Below are 27699 nucleotides of genomic sequence, written 5' to 3' on the forward strand. Positions count from 1 at the left end.
ACAAAACAAGACACAGTTTGTCAGTAGATTCATACATATAGGCACAACAAATAAGAATAAACTATAGAAAATCAGCTAAGACAGTTACAAGTTGACACAGTGGTTTGAGTTCATACTTTTAAATGCAGCAAGAGAAGGAAGAACCTTCAGCTTCAGAGTCAGCTGGAGGACATTCCAGGTGTTGGAAGCATCAAAGGAAAAAGCAGTTTTCTGTACAATACTGCTGTATATACCATATAATATAATATAATATAATATATATATATATATATTATATATATATACATATTTATTCTGTGCCTGGTGCAGATTCTCTCAGGAGTCGACCAGCACGCCGGCGTGACCAAGTGACGTAATTTGTTTGACGAGGTCTGGCGGAGAATTTCCTGAACGCTCATCGAAAGAGCAGGCCTGAAACTACATAGTAGCTATAGTTTAATTTGGTGATGATAGCCCAAGAAATTATTTCAACAGGATCATTTCAATTTGATGCTAAATAAGGTTTTACGCATGCGTAAATTGTACTCTATTTGTATTATTATCTTTGCCGTTTTTGATCACGCTAGTGATCACGCTAGTTGTCGGTCTTTTGGAGTGCGTTTGGAGTTGTTTTGTGCCGTTTCAGAGGAGGATTATGAGGCGAGGTAAGAAAATAATTGTTTATACATATAATTGTTTGTACATAGGCAACCCGAGGGCGCCTTTTTATTGTTTCTAATGCATCTTCTAAAATCGTTTTTGTGTTTTGTGTTGTACAGTATGCAGTATACAGTATGTACAGTATGAAAACAAATGGTCAGGTCATATAGGTGAGACTGTTCTGAAAAGAATGATACCAAACATACCATGGTAAAAATTTATTTTTTATAAAACGTTGAAAATAGCTTAGACTAGAAAGTATTTTTTTCCCCACTGAAATTCAAATTTGAATTCGAACTTGTCTACAATTCTGCAACGAATATCGAATTAGATTTTTTGTTAAAGTGACAGCCCTAATCCACACCCATCTGTACTATACTATATCTATATATGTACATATCTGTAGATATTAAATCTATATCTGTACAACAGTTACGCTGCTGGCCAGTACGACTACTAACATACTGTCTTTATACCTGTATCACTGTATGTAGCAATACTACAATGCTGTACATACATCTGATTAGCACTATTACTCAGTAGTACTAATTGTTATATTTTATACCCAGTCTAATCACTTGTACATTGTATATTTATATTGCACTTTACTGTTACTACGACTACGAGACTACGTTCACAGAACTTCACACTGCAAGCCTTAGTGCTCAATTTACGATGTATTGCTCAGATCAGATTTATTTAGTTTGGCTGTTCACATTCTTTTTTATTTAAATAATAAAAAAATGTGTGGCCAATATCAGATTCCAGTGTGAACTGGTCACGCTCCTGAACTGACCGGCATGCACAAATTAACAATAAAGAAGATGGATGTAAAGAATTGGGACAAACATCAATCTAGAGTGACGGAAAAGTCACATGAAAGTCGCATGACTGTTCAGACTGAAGTCGCGTTGCAAAAAATCTGACCTGTATCTGATTCAGGACCACGTATGAAAGAAAGAATAGAAAAGATCAGATTCCATGTGTTTTGTGTCGTTCACACTGATCTGAGTCACATGCTGTATGAGCAAAGACATCAGATTTGGGCCACTTGATAAAATATGTTGACCGATGAAGTATGTATAGTTGTCTTGTAGACAACTTGGCAAAGTGCAGATCCTGTTTCGATTGAGTGACTGTAGTTTAATTAGAAGTGCTAAGAATCGCTGAGCGCGGCCACAGGGGTCGTCTGGGCATCGATCAAACCCACTGATTCTACAGCCGTCCAACGAGGGGCATCGAAATAGGCCATCATTTTATCATAACTAAAAATAACATCGCCTGACTCAACCCAAATAAACTAATTGGGGGCAACAGCGGCTCTGGAGGTATAGAGCGGTCGTCTGGTAATGGGAAGGTTCCCGGTTAGATTCCGGCTCCTCACGGCGCCGTGTCGAAGTGTCCTTGAGCAAGACACGTAACCCCTAACTGCTCCCGATGAACAGGTTGGCACCTTGCATGGTTGCCTCCGCCGTCGGTGTGTGAATGTGTGAATGAATGTGTGAACGTGAGGCATACATTGTTAAAGGAAAACTCCAACATTTTGGGAAATTAGCTTATTTGCCATCTACCCTGGAGTTAGACAAGAAGATGCATACCTTTTTCTTCTCTGTGCATGCAGTAGGAGTAGGAAGACGTTGGGAACTAGGCTAATGGAGGAACCCATTTCCAGTGACTGACGCTAAGCTAGGCTAACGGTGCGCGTCTTCCTACTCCTACTGCATGCACAGAGAAGAAAAAAGGTATGCATCTTCTTGTCTAACTCCAGGGTAGATGGCAAATAAGCTAATTTCCCAAAATGTTGGAGTTTTCCTTTAAGCGCTGTTATATAAATGCAGTCCATGCAGACCAAATATAAACATCTGTGATATATACATGTGAACTGTCAGATCACTATGTATGAATTCAAGTTGGTGATATCTATGACATTTATTAGGATATTGTCCTTTCATGCCTTCTGCTCCTCCTCAGATGTGATCTATTATACAGTAAAAACAAACAGTACAAATAAATAAACAATTAATATTCAGTCTATATTGTTTAACTGTTTGAGACCCAATGAGAACCTCACCTCTCCTGACCTTAATAACCTGAACTTGGCTTGTGTGTGTGTGTGTGTGTGTGTGTGTGTGTGTGTGTGTGTGTGTGTGTGTGTGTGTGTGTGTGTGTGTGTGTGTGTGTGTGTGTGTGTGTGTCTATGTATGTGTGTGGCAGTTATCACATCTGTGGTCATTGTGAATCAGAGAGGCATAAAGTTACAGTATAATGGATATAGTAGCTACCAATAATAGATATTAAGGCATTAGAGGCTATTTGAGACATACAATGTTTTGTGTGTATTGAGCCTCAGTCTGTGATTTATCATGTGTTGGGTGTATATTCATATATATTCTGTAGATGGGAAATAATCTTTGTGAAACTTTCTTAACCCCTTAAGCCCGACAGGCCCGGTACAGGGCCGAGATTCATATCACGCCATAAATCTATCAATACAGAACGTATTAATTAATGCTGCCTAGCTATTGGCCAAAAATACCTCTCGTCTAGTGGTCTGTAGCCAGATAACTTTCTACTCAACGCACAGTGTGTCATGCCCATCCAGGCCTCCAGGGTTCTCGTCCACCTTAACTCTCGTTATTCCCTACCCAGCTACCCTCCCTCTCTCTCTCTCTCTCTCTCTCTCTCTCTCTCTCTCTCTCTCTCTCTCTCTCTCTCTCTCTCTAACTACAGGGTGGGGTGCAGGTGTGTGCGGACCAGAGGAGCAGCATCTACAGGGTTAGGGTCTCTCTCTCTCTCCCTCTCTCTCCCTCTCTCTCGCTCCTGGCTACGACCCCCCGCTCGTCTGACTACCCTGTACCCGCTCACTCCCTGGACAGTCTGAGTACCCGCTCCTGGCTATGACCCTTCCGCTCGTCTGACTACCCTGTACCCGCTCACTCCCTGGACAGTCTAGCAACTGGATTCTATTCTATTCTCTTCTTTTCTTATTAACCACATAACGTGCACCGGGACGTATACGTACACAAGTTCAAGTTCAACTCAAGTTCAGACCTCTGTTACTCAATTTCATTAGCACTGAAAGTGATTTTCCTTTTTAGCATTAGTAACTTCAGAATGTTATCTTTCAAAAGAGACCAGGCTCATGCATGTGCTATAAGTATAAAGTATAAAGCTAAGCTTTGCAAAGAAAGTATGCAGTCCTCAAGTTCAAGTAAAAAAAAATTGCCACTTTTCTGGGTGCCTATTAAGAGGTTAAATACACCCGACATTTGGGTTACACTCTGATTCCACTCTGATCGTCTCTGCTCGTTTGTGTCTGCACTCTGTGTTCTGGCTTAGTGAAACTGTTACACAGTGAGGAAATTGGTGAAATCGGACTCTGGAGAAGACAGTAAGTGCATTTCACATAATGTTGGTGTGTTGCTTTAACCTGTCATATTTTCCACCTACTGATCAAACTCTCTTGGACTTTAATAACAACTATCGTCTTTTAAAGTATTGTAGCTATATATTACCATACTACATCATAATAGGCTAGGTCACTGCTATATGAATCATAATAGGCTAGGTCACTGCTATATGAATCATAATAGGCTAGGTCACTGCTATATGAATCATAATAGGCTAGGTCACTGTCACAGATTTACATCCTTGTCAAATGTAACCAGCAGGGACAGAGATATACAGTTACCTAATGCAAGCTGTTAATGTTTTTTTTAACAATAACAATGCTGGCTGTGGCCCCTGTGTAGCTGAGTGTGTGAAGTGCTCAGTGCTCTGTGCATGGCACTGACACTAACAGGGTTAAGGGTCCTGTGTAGCTCAGTGGGTAGAGTGCTTGATACTCTGAGCAGCATGGCACTGACACTAACAGGGTTAAGGGTCCTGTGTAGCTCAGTGGGTAGAGTGCTTGGTGTTCTGTTCATGGCACTGGCACAGCCAGGGTTGGGGGTTTGATTCCCACCGGGGTGCCTACACTTCTTCACATGAAGGCCCAAGATGTAACATGGGCTGTAAGGGCTGTAAGAAAACACGTAGGTTCGGACCATTTGAATATCTATTGTTGCGCATTGTGTCCACAAGAGGGGAAACCAATACAACGGGAGACATAACTAGTAGGCTATAGGTCATTTATTTAAACAAAATAAATATCAACATACCTACACCAGCATACAAATATAATAATGTATTATCTCAATCTCTCAGAAGGGTCCGTCTCTCGGAGCAAGATCAAATTAATGAAAGTTCACGGTATATAGAACTGCTCCCGGTCAATGGTCTCTAACTACACACCCTCAAGACCCCTACGCTCTGCATCTTCTGGCCGCCTCAGACCTACTCCTATCCGAGCTCTGGGAGGGTCATCAAGGAGAAAGCCGCCTATTCTCAGTCCTTGCCCCACAATGGTGGATGAACTACCCACCCCAGTTAGAACAGCCGAAACCCGTCCAATCTTTCGCCGTCGACTAAAGATGCACTTCTTCAACCATTATCTGAAAAAAAAGAAAAGAAAAGATATCTAACCCTAACCAACCGTACTGTCATGCACTTGTCCTAATAAACTAACCTACACTGTAGCACTCAACACTTTGATGAACATTGTTGCTCAGCTGATAGAGTTGTGCCCTTCCTGATGACTTGTCGTACAGAACTTGTAAGTCGCTTTGGATAAATGTAGAACGGACATTTATACAAAGCAGCACGCTTCCGGAAAAGGCGTGATAAATATCAAACAATATATTTTCCTTGACATGAAACGTGAAATAGTAATCAAACCATTGATTATGATGCTTCTGTCAATTCATTGTTCAATATCAGTTCAGTAAGCCTACAGTAGCCTATATACGTGTTTCATGTTTTGTTTAAATCAAATTAAGGCACACAATTCCTAGAAATGTGTCTAAACAAAGTAGTTTTGCCCTGAAGGATGATTTACAATAAAGTACTATAAAAAAACACAAAAATTAGGGTGCTTCAATTCTTGACGCTATAACTCTCAAAACGCTAGCGTTAGCACTTAGCGCACAAAAAGATACATGTAACGTAGCCGACTTAACGCTAACTGGTTCAGCATAAATCCGAAGTATTTCCAAACAGGGCTCGGAGTGCAGATCACTCTTTCCGGAGCCGAGTTGGGATCTGAACTCTCTGCCATCGTCACGAGTTGGAACTTCGACAGCAACGACAACAACTATTAGCCGTTCGCTACTTCCTGGTTGATTCCGGACATGATGTCACATGAATGCCGGGCTGCTCAACCAATAGACGATTCGTTTTATTAGTGTGTGAACGTATACTTCTACCTAGGGATGCTCGATATTGGCTTTTTTACCGATACCGATATACCGAAATTGTCCAACTCTTAATTTCCGATACCGATATCAACCGATACCGATATATGCAGGGTTTCCCCCCCAAAAAATTGAATAATTTCAGGTAATTAACATTACATATCTCTTGCATACTTTTTACAATAAATAAAACCAGAATTTGTTCTTACTTGCTTGCCTGGGTAAATAAAGGTTATAGAAATGTAAAAAAAAATTAAATAAAAATTTATATATATATATTTTTTTGAAAACCGATACCAATATTTTCCGATATCACATTTTAATGCCGATATCGGCCGATAATATCGGACATCCCTACTTCTACCCAGTGCTTTTGTAAGGTGCACGTAAAGGGCGCAGTGATATCCCATGAATATATATAGCTGTCACGTCTCTCCTGTCCGTCATGCAGCACGTTCAGACACACGCGAGAAGTAAAAATTACATTTTTTTACAATCGAATGTATGTTTTTTTTTAACAATTATTAATTTGAATATAGAATATTCGTTGACAGCCCTAATGGGCTGTGGGCCAAATAATGTACTGGACACTTTTAACAAACACATTTAACAAGTGAACACAACAGTGTCTTTAGGTCTAATGTCAGTGAGAAAATGTATGCAGTCATTCCACTGGAGAAACTCTTTGAGTAGTGGTACTATTACTAGTAAAGAGCTACTGTATATAAATACAGCATTCATTTACCTGATTCATGAAGTGTGTAAGTGGAGGTAATTATAGCCCGTTCTAGTGACTCCCAGAGTTTGCTCTGAACAGGGTGATCTGCATTCTGTTATGATGCTTCTCTAGCTCATGGAATGAACTCCAACAGTCCTTAAAGCCGTAAAGTCCCCTCTGTTGCAGAGTTTAAAACCTTGATCTCCAACCTTTGTCAATCAAGTTGTACATGTTTTAATTGATTGTTATCCTTACTTGTCTAATTGTTTTTTTTTGATCCACTTTTTCTCCCATTTTCTATATATTTTCTCCCATCCCAATTTCGTATCATCCAATTCAACCCTCCCCTGTCACAAACGCTGTTTCTTGCCTCCCACAAGCCGGCTGCAATGTGGACTAAGTCATACATAGCACAAGTCCCCTCCGGTACTTGAGGTAACAGCAGTCGCATCTTTTCACCTGCGCAGCTCGATCTCTCAGTGGCGAGGAGTAACGCGTGGGAGGCTCACACTGCCCCCGACACTTCCTGATTCTACTGCGCAGGCGCACCAACCGACCTGTAGGAGTCGCTGTCCACAACGCCCGATCCCCACCCATCAGTTTCCCACCCCCTAATACGGCCAATGTGTATTAGTATGGACGGCCAGCTAAACTGAAAGCAATGTGGAGCGCTGGGCTCGAACAGGCAAGCCCAGCGTCTCCGTCATTCGTGGCGAGCGCCTTGCCCACTACGCCACATAGCCGCCCCTTACTTGTCTAATTGTTATGATTGTATATGCTGTGTGATTTTATATGCCTTTTTTTGCTTAACTCTGTATGTTACTGTATGTACACTCGACGTGACGTGTAATTGAGGGAAACCTCAGTTGCCTTTCGAGTTTTCGGGTTTCCTTTTAAATAAAGGTTTGAAATTATATGAAATTATATGAAATTAATGAAACGTTTCCAACATTTCCAACCTTCTCTGATTGAAAGGCATAACTATCATTGGTATTTGTTTATTTTTAAAGCCCTTATTGGTAAACTTCCCTCTTACATCATCACAACACTGTTGGAATTTAATCTTGGAAGCTATTCTACACGTTCAAATGACTGGCTGGTTCTTAGGGTTCCTCCAGTTCGCTCTGAACTACTGTAGGAAGAACGGATTTTTCCTTTGATGCTTCCAACACCTGGAATGTCCTCCAACTGACTCTGAAACTGAAGGTTCTTCCTTCTCTTGCTGCATTTAAAAGTATGATCTCCGACCACTGTACGTCGACTTGTAACTGTCTTAGGTGATTATTTATTGTTTATTCTTATTTATTCTGCCTATATGTATGAAATCGCTAATAAACTGTGTCCTGTCGAGTTCAAATAAAGGTTTGAAATGAAAAGCACATCTCTGGTAAAACACAAGAGCAAGCTCTGCTGCTCGATTAGTGGATGAATAATTGGAAGTATCTCTCCTCTCTCGCTGGTATCGCGTCTCGTGTTGCTGTACGGAGCGTCATCAGAGTAGAGCCTCCTCCCTCCCGTTAAGATGGATGACTCAATTAACAGCATCTATCCTTCCTGTCTCCTCCTCCACACACTGGCAGATGGACAGGGGAGCTGTTTGGACAGATTAAATACATGCACGCACGCACGCACACACACAATGCACTTACATGCACGCATGCACACGCACGCACGCACAAACAAACACAAGTCCAAGTAAACAAGCGTTGCGCGTGGCATGCAGGTCGTCGTGACTCGTCTCATCACATGGCTTGATTGAGCCTCATCATTGTCCCCTCCTGCGTGTTTTATAAACATGTTCTATAATGTGGTTGTATCATTATGTGTCATGTGGGAGGCTGCAGTGTGGCGCGTGCCTGGTGTGAGTGCTGAGAGGCTGACATAATGCAACAAGCACACGGCACTAGAGGATGAAACAGGAGCACCATTAACCTGATCTCAAACCCCCCCCCCCCCCCCCGTATCTCCATCCTCCAATTGCAACTGTTGCTTCCCCTTGGACAAACCCTTGGTCCAAACTTGGGAAGTTGTAATTGGAGGATCGAGAAAAGAGGGCAGGGTTTGAGGTAGGTCCATTAAACCAGTAGGGAAGATAATTACAGAAGATAAATCAGAAACAGGTCTGATTTGTTAGCTGGCCTCCACCGCACATCAACTTGTAAACCATAAACTGTGATGTTTACGTCCATCTTCTTTATTGTTCATTTGCTCATGTGACCAGTTCACACTGGAATCTGATATTGGCCACTAAATAACATGAACAGAAAAAAATCTGATCTGAGCAATAAATCAGAATTGAGCACTAAAAGCTTGCAGTGTGAACGCAGCCCAGTTCACTTTACAGTGAGTTCATACGGCGTTAATGAAAGTGAAATTTGTTCTCATGCAACTGAAAAAAGTTTTTCTGTGTCATTGTATTGTTGGTCAAACTCTGTTTTCATGAATACAAAGCAGCACCTGCTCCTGCCTCCAGGGGCCCCCAAGGGTCTCTGGGGCCCCGGCCGGCCGCTGGGAGGGGGACCGGGGGAAGACAGGTCCCAGCATTTACGGCGCCACCTGGCTCAAGTGCACCTTGACGAGGTTGAAGAGGGCGGGGCGGGGGCCCCACTGTACCCCCCCCCCTCCCCCCGTCCCTATCTGAAGGAAGGGACAGCTGCTCGGCATCAGGGAGGGGGAGGGGGAGAGGGGAGAGCTATGCCACCCTGGGATTCCAGCTATGTGTCTACTAGGCCCCAGTGTGCAACACATCGGCTCCAAATATAGCCCAATTAACGTCATGCTTTAAACCACACCCCTCCCGAGCCTCCCCCCCTCCCCGGTACACCCCCCCCCCCCCCCCTCCTCCCGGTACACCCCCCCCCCCCCCCCCCTCCCACACCGCCCGCGCTGCCCTCCACGGGGGACATGTGTGTGAAAGGTCAGGGTCCCTTCTTCCCAATGACCCCGTCTTCCCTTTTCAACGGCACCCGACCAATCTGGGTGATAATCTGCCATGAGTCTGAAATGTCAATTACAAACGACAAGGGGTTTAGACTCCTAGCGCCCCCCCTGACCCCCGGGGGAGTTATTGTAAGCTAGGCGGACAGGGTGAGATAGGTGAGAGTGTTTCCACTGTGGGGAGATATATACGACGGGTAGACTTTGAGGAAACAAAGCGGACAGCGGCCGAGGACACGGCGGGGCGTCGTCGCTCCTTTTACTTTAGAAAGACCTTCACTCTGAATCGGAATAGCCCAGAAGCTTCTCGCTTCTGTAATTCACCCAAACGTCTGCTTTATCGGACTGACGGTACGCTGCACGGTGAGCGTGTCTTTCACAAAGAGAGAGACAGGAGGTGTTTTCATCTCTCTGCCGTCGTGTCATCGGCTGTCATTTCACCCAGAAGCTGAAAGGAGTAAATAGAGGCTCTGGTTTACACAGTAAACATGATGAGCTGAGCCACAACACGACACACAGCCAACGTTACGCCTAACAAACTCTCCTTGACTTCCAGAGACGCTCGCTCCGCGCCGCGCTGCTGCCTCGCACTGACCGCCCCGACTATAATACGTGGAATAGAAGAAGCTGATTCATAAGAATGATGGCTTTTGGCTCCTTTCCAAGGTGCTGCTCTCGGCTCTAAAGCCCGGCTCAGCTTAGACTCGCTTACGTAACCGGTTCAGATGTCGTCCCACGCTGCACATTATTATGACACGGACCTCTCTCTCTCTCTCTCTCTCTCTCTCCATCTCACCCTCTCTCTCCCTCTCTCTCTATCTCTCTCTCTCATTCATGATCTGACTTATAAGGCAAAGGACAGTCTCCTCATAGAGCAGGGAATGAGCGCCTTGTTCCACAACATGCAGATGAGCGGCGCGGGCAGACCCCTGTTCACACAGACCCCTGTCCCCACAGACCCCTGTCCCCACAGACCCCTGTCCACAGACCCCTGTCCACACAGACCCCTGTTCACACAGACCCCTGTCCCCACAGACCCCTGTCCCCACAGACCCCTGTCCACAGACCCCTGTCCACACAGACCCCTGTCCACAGACCCCTGTCCACACAGACCCCTGTCCACACAGACCCCTGTCCACAGACCCCTGTCCACAGACCCCTGTCCACAGAGACCCCTGTCCACACAGACCCCTGTCCACAGACCCCTGTCCACACAGACCCCTGTCCACACAGACCCCTGTCCACAGACCCCTGTCCACAGACCCCTGTCCACACAGACCCCTGTCCACACAGACCCCTGTCCACAGACCCCTGTCCACAGACCCCTGTCCACAGACCCCTGTCCCCACAGACCCCTGTCCACAGACCCCTGTCCACAGACCCCTGTCCCCACAGACCCCTGTCCCCACAGACCCCTGTCCACAGACCCCTGTCCACAGACCCCTGTCCCCACAGACCCCTGTCCACAGACCCCTGTCCACAGACCCCTGTCCCCACAGACCCCTGTCCCCACAGACCCCTGTCCCCACAGACCCCTGTCCCCACAGACCCCTGTCCACAGACCCCTGTCCCCACAGACCCCTGTTCACACAGACCCCTGTCCCCACAGACCCCTGTCCCCACAGACCCCTGTCCACAGACCCCTGTCCACACAGACCCCTGTCCACAGACCCCTGTCCACACAGACCCCTGTCCACACAGACCCCTGTCCACACAGACCCCTGTCCACAGACCCCTGTCCACAGACCCCTGTCCACAGAGACCCCTGTCCACACAGACCCCTGTCCACAGACCCCTGTCCACACAGACCCCTGTCCACACAGACCCCTGTCCACAGACCCCTGTCCACAGACCCCTGTCCACACAGACCCCTGTCCACACAGACCCCTGTCCACAGACCCCTGTCCACAGACCCCTGTCCACAGACCCCTGTCCCCACAGACCCCTGTCCACAGACCCCTGTCCACAGACCCCTGTCCCCACAGACCCCTGTCCCCACAGACCCCTGTCCCCACAGACCCCTGTCCCCACAGACCCCTGTCCACAGACCCCTGTCCACAGACCCCTGTCCCCACAGACCCCTGTCCACAGACCCCTGTCCCCACAGACCCCTGTCCCCACAGACCCCTGTCCACAGACCCCTGTCCACAGACCCCTGTCCACAGACCCCTGTCCCCACAGACCCCTGTCCCCACAGACCCCTGTCCACAGACCCCTGTCCCCACAGACCCCTGTCCACAGACCCCTGTCCCCACAGACCCCTGTCCACAGACCCCTGTCCCCACAGACCCCTGTCCACACAGACCCCTGTCCCCACAGACCCCTGTCCACAGACCCCTGTCCACAGACCCCTGTCCACAGACCCCTGTCCCCACAGACCCCTGTCCACAGACCCCTGTCCCCACAGACCCCTGTCCCCACAGACCCCTGTCCACAGACCCCTGTCCACAGACCCTGTCCCCACAGACCCCTGTCCCCACAGACCCCTGTCCACAGACCCCTGTCCACAGACCCCTGTCCCCACAGACCCTGTCCACAGACCCCTGTCCACACAGACCCCTGTCCACAGACCCCTGTCCCCACAGACCCCTGTCCACACAGACCCCTTTCCCCACAGACCCCTGTCCATGCAGACCCCTGTCCACAGACCCTGTCCATGCAGACCCAAGGGGAGGCGAGCTCACAGACCTAAATATACTGCGGCCGGTGGAAGATGCCGGTGCGGGCGCTGCCCTGCCGCTCGACGGTACAGAGGAGGACACTGATACTGGGACCATGAGCACGATGCTACACTCTAAATAAAAACAGGTGTTATGTAAGATCCTTTTCTCAGGGGATCTTTGCAAAAACACCCCCTGCTGGTCTACGCGATTCTAACCAAAAATATATAAAAAATTATATATTATATCAAAATCAAGTTCTGATTGTTTGGCCTACATACCTTAAAGTTGAATTAACCAACAAAAACGTATGGTGTCTGTCTGTGCATGGCACTAACACGATGGTGTCATGGGGGGGACCCAATTTTGTGTAGAATCTTGTGTAATTTGAACTGACCCGTGTCTGACCCCCTTGCTACAAATATGACCTTTTGTTCCTGCTCCGACCCCGGCCGCGCCCTGTGACTCTCCCCGCAACTCTCACCCCCCACTATTTATATAGTATTACCTTGCAGGCATTACGTTGTAAAACTCAGCTTACATTGTAAATGTACTAAACAGAGTTGGGGTGACACCGTATACCCACTCCGAGCAGCTACTGTATGGTGTGGCACACTGCCCGTAAACCCCCGCGGAGAGCCAGGCAGACGATAAGGTACCGGGAGCAGGGATGGGTGAAGATGTCTCTCTGACCACAGCTTGACCCTCACGTGGTGTTCTGGTCCACGGGACCCGCTTTCAATGTTTACTAAGAGAACTAACAGAAAGCCTCTCAAAGTGGAGTATATCAGCTTCACTCTCAGGCTATGAATACAAAAAAAGCTATGTGACTAAATGTTTGTTATTTTAGGATAATTTGATTGTATATAGATTTATGGTAATCAGTTTGTTAATTTTTTTTTTTTTTAAACAGTTTCAGTTTGTTTTAATCTTTTAAAAACACTTTCAGTAGTTGCTTTAGATTAGTATTTTGTATGCTTGTATCAATGTTTGTTGTCTTGAGTCGTCTGTCTGAGACCAAGGGCCACAATGTAAACAAGTCCTCAGTATTTATTGTGTTTTTATCCTTGATGTTGTTTGTCTGAGATGCATATATTTTTTGTATCATGTACTCTACAATTACAAACATCAAATCAATAAAAAAGACTAAATGTAAATATAAACTTGAACGCTTCATACCAGCATGAAATATTGTGGAATAACAACATCTATTTGAGTAATCATCCCATAACAGATACCCCGCGGTCATCTTCTCAGAATAGTTGACAGATACTATAAAATACACCCAGAGCCTTTACAACGAGCCTTTCAGAGCGAAGACAGGGCTTCTGTACAGAATACAGTATTTTTTTGCTCCACGTCGGGCCTACACAGGATCTGCTTTCTTCAAAAAGGACAAACACGGTCTTTCATTGTGGTCTTAGAAATGGTCCTCAATAGCTCCCGGTCTTCGATTACACTCGGCGGTGGCCCAGACCCCTGTGCTTTCCAGCACAGAGAACAGGCTCATTACATGACGCTATTTACAGACACACAGCCTCCTCGGACCCTGACGACAAACTGCCAGCGCAACGACAACATCATTAGTCATGTAAACTACTCGCCATCAATCGTTCACATAAACTACCTGACATCAACAACAACGCTTGTGTGTGTGTTCTTTTTCTTCCAGCATGGCTGTAACCATTGGTAACCGCTTTTGAAAGAGAATGCTTAATTTCTGTGCAGCGGTGGTGTAGGTGAAGCATTGGAAACGCATGTATTTTATACCCACCTGCACACGCTTCAGGTTCCCAGAGTTTGCACTGAATTAGGAAAGTCTGCTTTTAGCTTCTGTGCCCCTGACACGTGGAATGCTTCGCAAAGCACCTTAAAACTCACCACTTTAATATCCATTGTATATCCATTTAATATCTGTTTCACCTAAGTCTGTAGGTGTTTTGACTGATTTTAATTGTTTAACTGATTTAGTGCTTTATTGATAGGACAGTCGGAGAGAGACATCGGCAGAGAGATGGGGGAGGACGTGCAACACGTGTCCTGGGCCGCGTTTGAACGCAGGATGTTGCGATTATGCAGCATGTGTTTCTATATTGTTTTTGTATCATGTATTGTTCCTCTCGATGTCATTGTAAATGAGAGCCTGCTCTCAATGATCTTTTGAGATTAAATAAAGATTGAACGAACGAATGAATGAATGAATAAATGCATGAATGAATGAATATACATGCAACATTATTATGTTACATGTTACATTTGCACTCTGGTTGGATGCCAAACTTCTTTTTGTTGTACTGTACCTGTGCTGTATAATGACAATATACTTGAATCTAATCTGATCTAATCACTTGTTTTCCAATTATGACATTTCTGTTGATCTATGGACTGCATTTATATATAAACTTTTATCCAAAGAGCTTTACAATTTGTTCCTCACATTTGACCCATTCATTCACACACCGACGGCGGAGGCAACCATGCAAAGTGCCAACCTGCACATCGGGAGCAGTTAGGGGTTAAGTAGTGTCTTGCTCAAGGACACTTCGACACAGTGCCCGGGAGGAGCGTGAATTGAACAGGGAACCTCTGGATTACCAGACGACTGCTCTAATTATTTTTTTTTAAATTGTATCATTCTTTCCAAAAGCAAAGAGGCCTAGAAGCATGACTAATGCTAAAGGCGCACATACCAGGGAGGCTAACTGCCTAAGAAAACGGGCACAGAGGCACTGAAAGAGGATTTCACACACATATCAAGATGTATCCACCAGTGGACCAATTGCATACATTCGCAGAGGACAAGAAGCCTTCAGTCGACTCCTTCAAACATTACCCCCCACAGCCCAAATGGAATGATCCCCCCCAAATGATTATTTATTTTTTAAATACATTCCTTTTTATTCAGGGGGTAGTCGACTACCAGTCGACTATCAGCAAATTTGGCCAATCAAAGTCGACTATACAAATCCTTAGTCACGGCCTACTTGATATACACACCATGTCCCCAGGGAACCTTCACTTATAGGCACCAAAAGAAACGTCAAAACCATCAACCGGTTGCTTTAACGTCCATGATAATGGAGCCTCCAGAGGACTGTTTTAAACTGTGACCGTGAGGGAAGTGCAACATGAACCTGATGGAGAGATGACTGCAGGAGGTAGACCAGTCCTCTGATAATCCGGAGGTTCCCGGTTCGATTCCCGCTCCTCCCGGCCAGCGTGTCGAAGTGTCCTTGAGCAAGACACTTAATCCCTAATTGCTCCCGATGAGCAGGTCGGCACCTTGCATGGTTGCCTCCGCCATCGGTGTGTGAATGTGTGAGTGAATGTGAGGAACAAATTGTAAAGTGCTTTGGATAAAAGCTGCTATATAAATGCACCATTTACCATTATACATAAAGATATAGTATCTACAGATATGTAAAAATAAAAAGGAATAGCAAGTATGTACAGACAGCTGTGAATATATATATATATATATATATATATATATATATATATATATATATATATATATATATATATATATATATATATATATATATATATATATATATATATATATATATATATATATATATATATATATATATATGATATATACAGCACTATTGTGCATGCTATCATACAGAGTTATATGGGTTATATGCAGGTGTATAAGTAGGTATATAGAAGGATTATATGCAGGTATAGTCAGATAAATATATAAATATATATATACAGTATATACAGCGGTATATACTACAATTATACTACAGTTAGGAGTAAATAGTGATATCATCAGATGGCTTTCTGACTGATTGACGACAGTGTGTCTTCTCCTATTACTACTGATATCACAAGGGGGCACTATTTCCCCAGTTTAATTTACTCTACATTACTATTGAATGTAGAAGCAACACATCTGATCACATCACTGTTAGTTTCACTGTTAGTTTCACTGTTGACGCAGCAAATCGTGGGTTTCATTCAAGATGATGATGAAACCGGCTACTGTGTGTGTGTGTGTGTGTGTGTGTGTGTGTGTGTGTGTGTGTTTGTGTGTGTGTGTGTGTGTGTGTGTGTGTGTGTGTGTAGGTGGATCAGTGTGTCAGTTGGTGCAGGTCCAGGTGACAACAAACACCCACCGACAAATGGCTACCGACGGGGAGGGTATCGAGGTGGTAGATGACTGCAAATATATACAATACAATAACAGATGCTAAGCCGTCATGGGATTTGAACACAGATGTCATCTATGAGAAAGGTCCACAGAGATATACAGGTCCTCCTCTATCGCTCCTCTGTGGAGAGCATTACATTCACATTACATTTACATTACATCAAATATACATTTTATATTTAGTCATTTAGCTGATGCTTTTATCCAAAGCAACAAGTTCTGTGCAACAAGTCAGCAGAGTAAGTAACAAAGTAAAATAGTTCAAACAGTGTTGAACTTGAGTGTTACCGTCTTGAGTGCATAGTAGTACGGACATATTCGCATAGTAGGTAGTAATATCTAGGCAAGGTAGATTACTTAGTAGCAAAATGCATAATAGTAAAACAAGGTTAGTATTTTTTTTGAATTTCAGATATTGATTGTATTTTAACTTTCTGTTCTATTGCCTGCTATTTTTCATTGTCAGTGAATAGTAAAAAAAAAAAAACTGAGTCAGTATGTGCAGTAAGATTGCTGAGCAAAATTGCCTATTGATGCCTGTGTGGTGCTCAACATCAACAGGGATGAGCATGTCACTAATGCAAACTTGTATGGGGGGGGTGCTAAAGGTGAGCGATAAAGTGGCAGTCAGGAGAATGAGGCTGGCAGGTCACTGCCAGAGACACCATGAGATGCCAACCAGCAAACTTGTGCTGTGGGAACCAACACACGGGCATCGATCACGAGGACGTCCCACGTTAACCTACGTGGACGTACTCAGGAGAGATGCGGGAACAGAAAGCACCGGCGAGCTAGCCAGATGCATGGAGGATCGGGATGACTGGAAGCACCGATGGAGGGCCCGTCCGAGGACGACCTAGATGATAGGTGTCAATCATGCCAAAGACTGTCACTTTATTTCCAGGTGAAACCTCTCTCTTGCTCTTGAAACCACATTGCTACAATTTTGTTGAATATATGTCAATTATATATATATAATTATCTCTGCCAGTGGCAAAGCCAGGGGGTGGAGCATTATGTTCATGGTCATGTGTGTCTGTCTGTCTATGGCATACTACCGGGCCGAGCAGCCTGATAGTGGCTGGTGCACTGGTGAATATAGCCTAATGTTACCTGTGCTCAAATATTTTTCACATTGGTCAACGACAACTATTTCATTTGAATTATAGTACACCTTTTACAGCCTGACGCCAGGCCCGGCAGGAGCGAAAGCTCAACTAGAGAGGACAGACCAGACCAGCAACAGTGCGTTTGTGTGATGCAAGTGATGTAAGAGAAAGATCTAAAGATCTATGGCTGCAGCTACATTGATCCGTCAACGAACGGATAGAACATTGACCGAAGGTATTATTACTGTCCGTTGGTTTATTTTTACATTAGAACCTAATGTCAACTCTGTCTGTCCAACAAATTAATACTCCTCATTGACAATTAATTCAAAGCAGACGTAGACGAACAGACACAGCGGATCGATTTAGCCGCATAACATTAAAGCTCTACAGATATTGAGATAATATATATATATAACATAACATTAAAGCTCTACAGATATTGAGATAATATATATATATAACATAACATTAAAGCTCTACAGATATTGAGATAATATACATATATAACATAACATTAAAGCTCTACAGATATTGAGATAATATATATATATATAACATAACAGCTCTACAGATATTGAGATAATATATATATATAACATAACATTAAAGCTCTACAGATATTGAGTCATCTTGTAAAATGACCGGTGTCACACCGGCAACACCAGTGTTGTCATGAGTTCATTAACCGAAAATGTCCTCCACTTGGCCTCCCTAATAGAGAGATCGTGGAGACTGTGATATTCTTACAGATTAATCTAATTTTATCTAATCGAATCAAATATAAGATCACTGCTCTGACTTGAATAGCAACAAGTAATGAAAGATTATGGCAGTCTATTATCACTATCATTATGATAGTAATAATGCAGAGCGGCTACGTGGCGTACTGGGCTAGGCGCTCGCCACGAAATCTGGAGACGCTGGGCTTGCCTGTTCGAGCCCCGCTCTCCACATTTGCTTTCAGTTTAGCTGGTCGTCCGTACTAATACACATTGGCCGTATTAGGGGGTGGGAAACTGATGGGTGGGGATCGGGCGTTGTGGACAGCGACTCCTACAGGTCGGTTGGTGCGCCTGCGCAGTAGAATCAGGAAGCGACGGGGGCAGCGTGAGCCTCCCACGCGCTACTCCTTGCCACTGAGAGATCGAGCTGCGCAGGTGAAAAGATGCGACTGCTGTTACCTCAAGTACCGGAGGGGACTTGTGCTGTGTATGACTTAGTCCACATTGCAGCCGGCTTGTGGGAGGCAAGAAACAGCGTTCGTGACAGGGGGGGTTGAATTGGATGATACGAAATTGGGATGAGAGAAAATATAGAAAATGGGAGAAAAAGTGGATAAAAAAAAAATGATAGTAATAATGCTTTTAAATAGGCGACAAGTAATTCCCGTGTGTCAGTGCAGTGCATAACACAATAATAAACAAATCTAGTATTAGGCATAATAAACAAATACATAGTCATAATACAAATCTCCTGCGATAACTCCATAATAATAATAATAATAATAATAATACTACCAGTAGTCACTTCAGCCCATGTTATCTTCCGTTACATTTACACTTTTACATTGCAATGATGTCATTTAGCTGACACCTTTATCCAAAGTGACTTACAAATTGTGAACAGGTCAGCAGGAAGGATACAACTCTGGCAGCTAAGTAGTGTCAGCAAGGCAGCTAAGTAAGTGTTATAGAGCGACCCTGGCCCCCCTCCAGAGAGAGTTATGTGGCCCTCACAGGGAGAGGTTTGGGGACCCCTGCCACGAGAGAACACTTAACACACTATATAACTGCGTCTGCGTGGGCCCAGAGTTTCCGACGTACAGCGCACTACGCTATAGAATCAAACACACTCGTACGCACGTCTCATTATCTCGCTAACAAGATAGAGGCGATTGTGGTATTTCAAAAGCCAGGTCTTGAATTAGATGAAGGATTACATTTCAGCCAAGAAGAGTTCAAGTGACCTCTTTGACCCTAAACTCCATTAAACCTGCAGTCTGGGTGTGTCTCAGGTTGCATGTCATGTGTGGAAGCTACCATGGGGTTGTGTGTGTGTGTGTGTGTACGTGTGTGCATGTGTGTGTCTGTATCTGTCTGTGTGTCAAGGAGGGGGGATTTGTAGAGGTCAGTCAGTGGATGACGGCCTGTAAATACGGGAGCCTAGGGGTTAGCTGCCAAATACTGTCCTGCAGTAGAAGACAGGGGTGTTAAGAGACTCCGCTACAGTTCACATGGTTAGCTGCGCGTCGCCTTGGGAGGCATTTACCACAGTGTCATTTGTTATTGAGCATTTAAACTATCGTATGTTTCCGTTCTCTGTTTCAGGTGTATTTTTTTTCTTTTTTTAATGCACTACTATGCACTCAAGACAGTAGCACTCAAGTTCGACACTGTTTGACAAACAATCTTACTGACACTTAGCTGCCAGAGTTGTACCCTTCCTGCTGACTTGTCACTTTGGATAAAAGCGTTCAGCTAAATGACTAAATGTAAATGTACCTATTGTGACATCATCGTTAAAACTTAAAATTCTCAAAATTCAACTCGCTGTGTGAGATCATACGTGAAAAAACAGCTTTATCCGTAGGATCTAGACACTATTGTATTATCTAGACACTATTGTAGGATCTCTAGACACTATTGTAGGATATAGACACTATTGTAGGATCTAGACACTATTGTAGGATCTAGACACTATTGTAGGATCTAGACACTGTTGTACGATCTAGAGAGACTATTGTAGAATCTAGACACTATTGTAGAATCTACACTATTGCTGTGTGTTGAGAAATTAAACAGATCTGTGTGGCGGTGTGTGTGGATGTGTGCATAGCGTACGTCCATGCCAGGTTGATCCTGAAGCATTAAGATTAGGGATGTCCGATATTATCGGCCTACCGATATTATCGGCCGATATCGGCAATAAAATGTGATATCGGAAAATATCGGTATCGTCTTTTTTTTTTTTACATTTCTATAACCTTTATTTACCCAGGCAAGCAAGTAAGAACAAATTATGATTTTATTTATTGTCAAAAGTATGCATAATGTTGTGTTAATTCCACAACAAGAGATATGTAATGTTAATTACCTGAAATTATTCCATTTTTTGGGGGGGAAACCCTGCATATATCGGTATCGGTTGATATCGGTTTATATCGGTATCGGAAATTAAGAGTTGGACAATATCGGTATATCGGTATCGGTAAAAAAGCCAATATCGAGCATGCCTAATTAAGATCTTATAGGGGCCCTTATCTTATATGTAACAACGGAAGCCAAAACAAAAATATAGTATTTTAAATGGTAAATGGCTGCATTTATATAGCACTTTTATCCAAAGCACTTTACAATTTGTTCCTCACATTTTACTCATTCACTCACATTCACACACCGACGGCAGAGGCAACCATGCAAGGTGCCAACCTGCTCATCGGGTGTCAAGTGTCTTGCTCAAGGACACTTCGACACGCTGCCCGGGAGGAACGGGAATCAAACCGGGAACCTCTGGATTACCAGACGACTAGTGAAAATAAAGGAATCTGTCATACATGTGTGTAGTCCTATGAAAGAAGAGACCCAGGGGCCAGTGCTTTTGAATTTCATAAAACTACACTACCCAGCTGAGCTCATGCCAGCCCCTGTCAAACTTGGAGCCGTCTGGGCGTGAAATTATCTTTCAACGTTATTTTTCATGATTATGTCTCATGGGTCGAACAAACCTGAACGTTATTGCTATAAAATAGAACGTAGTTCGTTTCTTTACCTTTGTGAACGTCTAGAAATAAATCTCAATCTGTCTCAATCTGATGAAAAATTGTGGAGCATTTTTTGTTACAAAAAAGTAACTGTACTTACAGTAGATTTCAGTAGTCTTTGCTGCCCTGTTATGGGTGCCTGGTGGTACTTGGCCAGATCTATAGATGTATGACGTGGCCATAATAGGGTCATTTATAGGCCTGCTATTCTATATTCATATTTCAAATTGCATGTGTCCAGATGGCAAAATTATGTACTGTATCTACAAAAAAAACTGTAAATCATCTTCCCTTTATTCATTTGTTTAGATTTTTTTGTACACTTGATCTCAAGAAGGTGGTGAATTAATTTTTCATGTCTCGTCAATGTTAGCATGGTGTAATTCACCGTCAAAGATGAAATAAAAATATATATACTGTATAATAATCATTTCTATTCTCCTTTGGTTCATTACAATTTACTCAAGCAGACAGAATATTTCGGACACTGGGAATACATTCCCTGAGGTCCGTAGATGTCCCTAGATACCAAAAACATGCGAATGGACCTTGTAGAAGTAGAGCAATCTTCCATTTACCTGAGTATGTACTTTTAGGTGAATCTGCTGAAAATATGGCTAGGGCTTAAGAGGTTAAAGTCCAGAGACGTCTGCAATCCAAGGGTTTAAATGGGCATCATGGCCCACTTTGAGATCAGGCCTGGCTGCATTCAGGAAGGCCGTTTCTTTGAGATCAGGCCTGGCTGCATTCAGGAAGCCAGTTTCTTTGAGATCAGGCCTGGCTGCATTCAGGAAGGCTGTTTCTTTCAACGTTTCATGATAGGCGTATAATATGTGAATATTGAATGAATATTATGAATATTATGAATGAATATTATACCTGGTTGGTGGAAGTTGGGGGAGAGCTCCCTGGCGACGGACCTGGCGATCTCCGAGTCCTGGGTGGCGGAGAGGGCGGAGAGGTCTGCGGCATCGCTCTTTGTCCTGGCGTGGGTCGTCCTGGAGGAACAGACGCGACACAGAGGGTCAGTTACCGGACACAGACACTTCATGTTGACAACTGCGCTCTCGACACGCCGCCTGCGTCTTCACCGGCTGTGTGTCAACAACACACATGGACATGAACACATACAGGTACAGTATAACACACACACACACACATATATGCAACACACACACACACACACACACACACACACACATATGCAACACACACACACACACACACACACACACACACACACACACGCAAAACACAATGATGCAACACACACACACACACACACACACACACACACACACACACACACACACACACACACACACACACACACACACAAACACTTTCCCAGAAATATGCTTTTTTCCTCTCTCTCTCTCTATGCTTTAGTTTAGTAGCTCAGTGGGTCTCACCCAGATTAAGGGTTCAATTCCTGATATGGGGGCCATTTTAATGTACTATAATGTAAGATAAGATAAGATGAGATATTCCTTTATTGATCCCCTTGGGGAAATTCGGGCGTCATAGCAGCATGGGGGAGGGGGGAGGGGAGGTACAGGTATGGGCAGGGTAATAGCAGAAATACATATAATATATGTAATAAAAATATGAGAAAAATAAACCGTGTAAACAGAGGTGCAGATGAGCGTCTGTATGCCCTATCGGTTATATTATACAGTATGTTACAATAAATATAGGCAATACAGAATTTGAATGTGAATATATACTATATAAGAGTAAAAGTATACACAATGGGTCTCATTCCCCAATATTTTCCAAAGAGTTCTCTTGGAAGACTTATCTTGGAACCGACTGAGACAGAATCAATGACAAGTTCACTCTGAGTCCTCAACACGCTGGTAATATGTATGTCTTAAGTGGCTCAAACGTTCGCACCTGTGATATGATCTTATATCTGCGTTGGGGAATGGCATATGTCTCAAACGTGAAAGCGCGTCCCCGTTCAGGTCATTAGCATACAAAACAACGCCTCCAGAGCTCCTTATAAGGCAACTAATGACGCAGCCGTGTGAAAATTGAATGGCGGAAGCGCTTTGCGAGTCTTGCGACCCATCAAAATTAGATTAGATTAATGTATTGGCATCATATATAGTACAGCTCGTGGTACACCTGCCTCAGTGCACACACACACACACACACACACACTCACGCGCGCGCAGTACTGTATATGAATGAATGAATGAAAACTTTATTTAACAGATTGCAGAATGGGTACAATACAGTACGGCTCAATACACACAATTGTTAAGGGGATGCAGAACAGAGAAAGACGTTTGTCTTGTTTACATAATATATATATTATATATATATATATATATAGCCTACGGCGTAATGAATGAATGCAGTATAGGCTTATTATTCCATCAATGACTTGTTTCATTAGGATTTAGTAGATACTATATATATGCTCTGCCCTACGTACAGTATAGGTACAGTCTGTATACATAGAGTGAAACAAGTAACTACAATATATTAAGCCTATACTGTTCATTCATTAGACACATAGGCCATACTGGCGCACACAAGACTTGTTATGGAATATTAATGCAGTCTATTTCCACCGATTAGCTTTAGTTCTTATTTATTTATTTATTTATTTATTTATCCACTGTCATTTCAGTGTTGGTGTATAGGCTATATAGTGTATTTCAATATAAGTTTAATTGATTAATGATATATTCGAAGGAATGCAGGTTTATAGCTATATCAAACAAAGGTCTGTCCCATTGTATACCGTTAAAACAGATATGTAACAAATAAGAAATACAAATTCCACAGAAGGCATTAAATAATTATTATGTTCAATCATTTCACAATAATTGCATAATTGTGTTTGAATATCTGAGTAATTAAAGTAATTATACATTTGTCCAAAATAGCTGGTTCAGATATGGTTAATCCAGCTGCCCTGTGATCAGATGAATCCATATTATTTATTTTTCCGACATCAAATGCATAATTTTTTATTGTACAAATATTGTCATATTTATTTTAATTATGATTAAGTAATTAATTCCAAGGAGGCCTGTAGCGTTGACATGAAGGAATCACTATGAGAACACAGTCTGTCAAGTTAATACAATTTTAAATTAGTCAATCAATCATAAGTGTGCTCCTCAGCACTCTTAAATCTGCTCTCAGCCACGCTCAAATCTGATCTCAGGAAATTTTGGGGAATCGCGCTACCAGCCCTAATATGTCTTAAATGGGCAGAAATCTGCCTAAGAGGACATTTTTTGTCGTAAATCCGTTTGGGAATGAGACCCAATGTGCAGTATACACAAGGCTTCTTATGGTATGATGAAATCATACTGTACCATTATAAGAAGCTTTGGGTAAAACATTCACTAAATGGCATAACTGAAGTATGGTAACTATATATACATTCAACGTGAATCCCTTAAAAAAAAAGAATAAACAGTGAAAACATCAACAGAGCCAGTCTACAGGTGTGGAAAAACACCATCAATCCTACAATACTATTCTGCACAGATAGGGCTGGGAGGTTTACCAGAGATTAAGAGTTATGGATCCATACAAAGGTATGGATTTGTACTATAACGTTGTCAATAATGTATACAAATTATATAGAATTATACAAAGTTTATAAAAAAAAATTTCTTTATAACAGCAGTGTTATATATTGTTTGGGATAACACCATGACAAATAAAGAAAACATTATATATATATATATATATATATATATATATATATATATATATATATATATATATATATGTCAAACCACACTGTAGTTTGCACTGGAAAAACAAATATCTGTCAAATATCTGTCCAAATTTGAAAATATTTCGACCATATCACAGAGCTCTATGCACACATACAAAATCAAGTAAAGTCAAGTGTTCCTTTATTAATCCCCTTGGGGAAATTGTTCTAGAAATCTAGAAATCTAGAACATAGAACAAAGTGCAAGTAATAATGATAATAGTGATAACAGTAGTAGTAGTGAACAGTAGTGAGTGGCAGGATTCAATCAGACAGTAGTAATAGTGATGGTGGTATACATGGTCCAAACTGTAATAATACACTGCACCAGAGTCCTTTTAATTTTTTTTAATCCTCTTTTTCTCCGCCTGATTTTCTATGCTTTCTCCCCATCCAATTTAGTCGTTATGCCAATTCCCCCCCTCCCCTACCTGGTTGTTGTGCGCATGTTCCCCCTACTGGTCGGTACAAGGGAACCCTGAAGTCTACCACATGCTTGCTCCGATACATGCGGAGACAGCCAGTGGCTCTCTTTTCACCTGGCAGCGAGGACTCTCATTGGTGAAGTGTAACGCATGGGATGTCACTCTGCCTTCACCACTTCCTGCCTTTCGCTGAGCAGGCGCCCAGACCTGACCTGTAGGCGTCGCTGTCCACAACGCCAGATTCCCACCCACGACTTCCCTGCCGCTAACTCAGCCAAACGAGTTAGTATGACGATCGGCCCAAGCCTCAAGCAATGCTGACTCCGGGAGTCGAGACCGCAGCCTCTTGCATTGGTGACGAGCGCAATCTCCGCTACGCCAACCGACCGCTCACTGCACCAGAGTCCTAACAGTGTTTATTATTAAGAGTTAGATAGTCCTAACAGTGTTTATTATTAAGAGTCAGATAGTCCTAACAGTGTTTATTAATACATTTACATTTACATTTTGTCATTTAGCTGACGCTTTTATCCAAAGCGACTTACACGTTTTGTACAACAAGTCAGCAGGAAGGGTACATCTCTATCAGCTGAGTAACAATGTTCATCAAAGTGTTGAGTGTTACAGTGTAGGTTAGTTTATTAGGACAAGTGCATGACAGTAAGGTTAGTTAGGGTTAGATATTTTGTTCTCTCTTTTTTTTCTTTCATTTCAGATATTGATTGAAGAAGTGTGTCTTTAGTCAACGGCGAAAGATTGGACGGGTTTCGGCTGTCCTAACTGTGGTGGGCAGTTCGTTCCACCATTGTGGGGCAAGGACCGAGAATAGGCGGCTTCTCTTTGATGACCCTCCTAGAGCTCGGATAGGAGAGGGTCTGAGGCGGCCAGAAAATGCAGAGTGTAGGGGTCTTGAGGGTGTGTAGTTAGAGACCATTGACCAGAGGTAGGCGGGAGCCGTTCCCTTCGCCGCACGATATGCCAGGTCGAAGGCCTGTCTGACTCTATTATTAAGAGTCAGACAGACCTAACAGTGTTTATTAATAAGAGTCAGTTAGTCCTAACAGTGTTTATTATTAAGAGTCAGTTAGTCCTAACAGTGTTTATTATTAAGAGTCAGACAGACCTAACAGTGTTTATTAAGAGTCAGATAGTCCTAACAGTGTTTATTATTATGAGTCAGATAGTCCTAACAGTGTTTATTATTAAAGGAAAACTCCAACATTTTGGGAAATTAGCTTATTTGCCATCTACCCTGGACTTAGACAAGAAGATACATACCTTTTTTCTTCTCTGTGCATGCAGTAGGAGTAGGAAGACACGCACCGTTAGTCTAGCTTAGCGTCAGTCACTGGAAGTAGGTTCCTCCATTAGCCTAGTTCCAAACGTCTTCCTACTCCTACTGCATGCACAGAGAAGAAAAAGGTATGCATCTTCTTGTCTAACTCCAGGGTTCCCAAAATGTTGGAGTGTTAAGATACATACCTTTTTCTTCTCTGTGCATGCAGTAGGAGTAGGAAGACACACACCGTTAGCCTAGCTTAGCGTCAGTCACTGGAAGTAGGTTCCTCCATTAGCCTAGTTCCCAACGTCTACCTACTCCTACTGCATGCACAGAGAAGAAAAAGGTATGCATCTTCTTGTCTAACTCCAGGGTAGATGGCAAATAAGCAAATTTCCCAAAATGTTGGAGTTTTCCTTTAAGAGTCAGACAGTCCTAACAGTGTTTATTATTAAGTGTCAGATAGTCCTAACAGTGTTTATTATTAAGTGTCAGATAGTCCTAACAGTGTTTATTATTAAGTGTCAGATAGTCCTAACACTAACAGTGTTCATTATTAAGAGTCAGATAGTCCTAACAGTGTTTATTATTAAGATTTATTTTTTATATCGACACAATACGCAATATTAGCTTGTGTATGCAAATCACATGTTAGATAATTAAACTGACTCAATCTGAAAGTTGAATTAGAGGATGAACCCCTTGAGCTGCAGCATCTAGTTTCCAAGGGGTTCCTCAGGCCCAGCATGGTAATGATGATAAACTCAACCATCTAACATCTAAAGGTCATCGACACAAGGGCTCTCCACCCTCCTGAACCACACCCACTACATCTGGCACAATAATAAAATGAAGTCTATTTATTTAATTTGATTTAATTTGTATCTGTTCCGTTCATGATAATGGACAGTAATGCACAGTTCCAAAAAATGATGTGTTTCATAATCAAAGCACCTCTCAATTTGCAT

The 27699-nt window shown here is 43.1% G+C and overlaps 1 protein-coding gene across 1 annotated transcript in view; it reads right to left on the reverse strand.

The window, feature by feature from the left end:
* Positions 1-27699, reverse strand: part of jph1a (junctophilin 1a) — a 131819-nt gene that overhangs the window by 12994 nt on the left and 91126 nt on the right. The window contains exon 3 of the mRNA XM_084325632.1: positions 22159-22277. Within this exon, the coding sequence (XP_084181758.1) occupies positions 22159-22277 (119 nt within the window). The remainder of the gene's footprint in view (positions 1-22158; positions 22278-27699) is intronic.

Source organism: Notolepis coatsorum, assembly GCF_963971535.1.
Source record: "Notolepis coatsorum genome assembly, chromosome: 12".
Lineage (NCBI taxonomy): Eukaryota > Metazoa > Chordata > Actinopteri > Aulopiformes > Paralepididae > Notolepis > Notolepis coatsorum.